General features: G+C 42.7%; 1 protein-coding gene across 1 annotated transcript in view; it reads left to right on the forward strand.

The window, feature by feature from the left end:
- Window positions 1–2,837: 2,837 nt before the first annotated feature.
- LOC115161855 (zinc transporter ZIP9) overlaps window positions 2,838–4,411 on the forward strand; it is a 21,790-nt gene continuing 20,216 nt past the window's right edge. The window contains exons 1-2 of the mRNA XM_029712671.1: window positions 2,838–3,784; window positions 4,296–4,404. Coding sequence (XP_029568531.1) covers window positions 3,683–3,784; window positions 4,296–4,404 — 211 coding nt within the window. The 5' untranslated portion in view covers window positions 2,838–3,682. The remainder of the gene's footprint in view (window positions 3,785–4,295; window positions 4,405–4,411) is intronic.

Raw genomic sequence — 4,411 nt, forward strand, 5'->3', positions numbered from 1 at the left:
TCTTCCCCTACTATTCCTACAACAACTATTTGCACATTGCTAAAACACTGTACATAACTGATAATATAACACCTGAAATGTCTATCTTTTTAAAACATTTTTGAGTGCAATGTTTATTGTTAATTTCCTCATCATTTGTTTCATTTTTACATTTTAGTCATTTAGCAGACGCTCTTATCCAGAGCGACTTACAGTGGTGAATGCATACATTTCATACATTTTTTTTCTCCGTACTGGCCCCCCGTGGGAATCGAACCCACAACCCTGGTGTTGCAAACACCATGCTCTACCAACTGAGCCACCCGGGTTATACCTGTTTCCGATGTTGTTAAATGAGTTTCTTCTCACTTTTGTTTATTGTTTATTAGACTTGCTTTGGCAATGTATACATATGTTTTCCCGTGCCAATAAAGCCCCTTTGAATTGAGAGAAATAGAGAGAGAGAGAGAGGGGGGGGGGGGCAGCTCTAGTGAACAGACAGATATAGGCCCAGACAGAGGAGGGTTTTTGTAGAGGTAGTAGGGAGTTTACAGCACTGTGGTAACACTGCACAGAAATACACAGCACTGTCTTCCTGGTTCAGACCAGAGATAGAGAAGTTTCCATAACTACGGCCATCCCCATGGATACTGATCTTTCCTTTCACATATTCTTCTGAAGAGGCAAAATTCACATTGAGATATGCCAGTAGTTTGAGAGTCCTGTTTCTGTCTTGTTTGTACCAGAGCATGCGATCATAGTTTAAGATAGAGTGTGAACAGTGGATCTCCTGATCAACAGAGCTTCCATGGTTCTTGATAAGAGCAGAAGGAGACTGGTGAACGATATGTGCAGAGGAACCTGGAAAGAGAGAGAGAGAGAGAGAAGCCCATTGAATTGAATTTAATTGAGAGAGATAGAGGGAGGGAGGGAGAGAGGAAGAGAGAGAGAGAGGAACAGCAAGAGAAAGAGAGAAAGGAAATGAACAGAACAGAACGAGGAGAGGGAAAAGTATTTAACACTGGGAAAACCATCAGTCCAATATCAATCTCTCTCATCTCACTATTCTCCTCACCCTTGGTCCATGGCAGATATAGAAAGCAGACTAAGAAGATCACAAGGATCATGATGACAACTTAATAAATGATCATATAGTTGTAATTTGTATCTGTGAAAAGGTTTTACTAGTCTTGTAATGTGCGACTAATATATCAGCTGCTGCTACAGTATCCGGCCCTGGGTGACAACTAAAAACTCTATGTTGTAACAGAGGAGGTGGCCGTTCTGGAACACACAGGCTGTGAATAGGCTACACGAACAAGGGGGGAGTCAGGAAGTGACATCACAATGATTATAGAGGCACGGTTCCTTATCTTCCATCAGGTAGGAGGAGTCAGCTGGGTTAGGCCCCACAGCAGACAGAGACAGATGTGTTCCACCTCCATCTTCAATTCAATTCTAATAACTTTTATTCCTGGGAGGGAACTTAATGTGTGGTGATGAATGGTACTTAAGATAAAACAACATAGAACACTAGAACATGTAGGCTACAGTATAAAGGATTAGAAGCATTCTATGCAATCCCAGGGTATATACATATACAGTATAAACAAATACAAATCAAAACTTCAAGAGATAATGAGTTTGATGGATGTTGGCACAAAACCAGAAGCTGCTCTTTTAGATTTGAAAGGGAGAGCTCTGTACTTGCACCCGGGGTGGTCTATACCTGGAGGGTAGGGGGCTAAACTGGTCTATACCTGGAGGGTAGGGGTCTATACTGGTCTATACCTGGAGGGTAGGTGTCTATACCTGGAGGTTAGGGGTCTATACTGGTCTATACCTGGAGGGTAGGGGTCTATACCTGGAGGGTAGGGGTTTATACTGGTCTATACCTGGAGGGTAGGGGTCTATACCTGGAGGTTAGGGGTCTATACTGGTCTATACCTGGAGGGTAGGGGTTTATACTGGTCTATACCTGGAGGGTAGGGGTCTATACTGGTCTATACCTGGAGGGTAGGGGTCTATACCTGGAGGGTAGGGGTTATACTGGTCTATACCTGGAGGTTAGGGGTCTATACTGGTCTATACCTGGAGGGTAGGGGCTAAACTGGTCTATACCTGGAGGGTAGGGGCTAAACTGGTCTATACCTGGAGGGTAGGGGTCTATACTAGTCTATACCTGGAGGGTAGGGGTCTATACCTGGAGGGTAGGGGTCTATACTGGTCTATACCTGGAAGGTAGGGGTCTATACTGGTCTATACCTAGAGGGTAGGAGAACAAATTATTATTTACAATGACGGCCTACCCTGGCCAAATACTTACCCGGACAACACTGGTCCAATTGTGCACCGCCCTATGGGACTCCCAATCACGGCCAGGTTGTGATACAGCCTGTATTAGAACCAGGGTGTCTGTAGTGATGCCTCTAGCACTGAGATCCAGTGCCTTAGACCGCTGCTCCACTCGGGAGCTTTGATGTAAAGAGTATTTTAATAACAACCCATTCATCTGTGTTTGAGGCATAAGGGTACATGTCGTTATGGCAAAATAGTATGTGTTCTAATGACTTACCTGGTTGAATAAAGGCCAAATAAAATTATGATATGATTAAAGAAGCTTTTTTTATTATATATACATATATAAAATAATATGTTTGTATAGTTGTATTTTAGATTTGCAGCAGTGGGAGTTAGAGAGAGAGAGAGAAGACATATCTGACTAGTTCTAAGAAAAGATGAACCCCAACCAGTTAAAACAGTTGTACTTTTTGTTATACATGCAATACATTGGTTTATGTTTGAAACATCTGACGTGTCGGTCCACAAAGTCAGTGAAGAAAAAGTAAACAGAGAAAGAAAGCAGATTTTGTGAGTGCGCACGGCACGTTTACGTGGCATGTACAAGGAGCGTTACCCGGAAGTGCTACATTTGGCAGAAACATTTCGAGCTAGATATCTATAAAGAATAATAGCTAAGTGCAATTAGTTTTGCTAAAAAAAATGTTTTTTTAAAACAAATAGCTACATTGAAGAGTACGATATGGGCAATACATTTTCTAGGGATGACAACGTGTCAACTGTAGGCAACAAGACTTGTGATGGAAGATAGTTAGCCTAGCAGACCATCTAATTTACTAACGTTACAGTAGCTACTACTGGACGATGTTTAGATTTCTGCAAAAGTAAGAATCAGATTTGCTAGATTGACACGATTGCATAAACAACCGTGTTCAAGGTCAATACCGTGGTGCCTCGTTAAATCGTTGAGTTATTTAGCTAGCGGCACTGACAATATGGCTGTTAGACCTCGGTGCAGCTAGTTTTAGCTAGCTATCATTGCTGCGAAGTCGATTTTTGTGATCATTGTTTGTTTGACATTTTAGTCATTAAGTAGACGCTCTTATACAAGAGCGACTTACAATTCATGAATTCGTTTTAAGATAGTTAGGTGAGACGACACATCACAATCATATCACGTTACATTTTCCCTCAACAAAGTATTTAACACCAAAGTCAGTGCTAGTGGGAAAAGAGAGGAGCCTTTTGATTTAGTGTTATTTTGTTTTTACAGTTGGCGTTATCTGTCTACTAATCAAGCTTTCCAGTCAGTTTCTGGATTCAGACTAGTCTGAGTTTACCGCTCTAACTACCGCTTTCCAGTAGTCAGGCTAATTGTTGCTAGCAAAGCACAGCTTGAATTATGTCTATGGACGATTTCACTTCGATCAGCCTGCTGTCCCTGGCTATGCTAGTGGGATGTTATGTGTCTGGAACCATTCCTCTGGCTGTCAACTTCTCAGAGGTGAGTAGCACTCAAAACTACAACTTTGCTGAGTAACAAAATTGAATTTGGAAGTGGAGTCTTCAGCTGAAGTCCTTACTAAGGGGCGGCAGCGTAGCCTAGTGGTTAGAGGGGGGAGGCAGTAACCGAAAGGTTGTAAGATCGCATCCCCGATCTGACAAGGCAGTCATTAAAAATAAGAATTTGTTCTTAACTGACTTGTCTAGTTAAATAAAATAAAGGCACTACATTTTAGTGTAGACTGTTCTAACCATCACATGCAATTCTACATCTTCAGTGATGTTAGCTAGCCTAATAACTGCTATTCGGAGGCCAAAGTTCCTCCTGTCCTGCCTGTCCTCTGTCCTGGTTGTCCTGCTGATGATGTGCATGTGACGGTTAGAACAGTCTGATCGATACACTAAAATGTGTGCCTTTTATTTTATTTAACCTTTATTTAACTGTCCTGGTTGTCCTGCTGATGAACCCTCTGTCCTGATGAACCCTCTGTCCTGGTTGTCCGGTCCTGCAGGAGAAGCTGAAGCTGGTGACGGTCCTGGGAGCAGGGCTGCTGTGTGGTACTGCCCTGGCTGTCATCATCCCTGAGGGGGTGCATGCCCTGTATGAGGAGGTCCTGGAGGGTGAGAC

The sequence above is a fragment of the Salmo trutta genome, chromosome 25 (genome assembly GCF_901001165.1).
Source record: "Salmo trutta chromosome 25, fSalTru1.1, whole genome shotgun sequence".
Taxonomy (NCBI): domain Eukaryota; kingdom Metazoa; phylum Chordata; class Actinopteri; order Salmoniformes; family Salmonidae; genus Salmo; species Salmo trutta.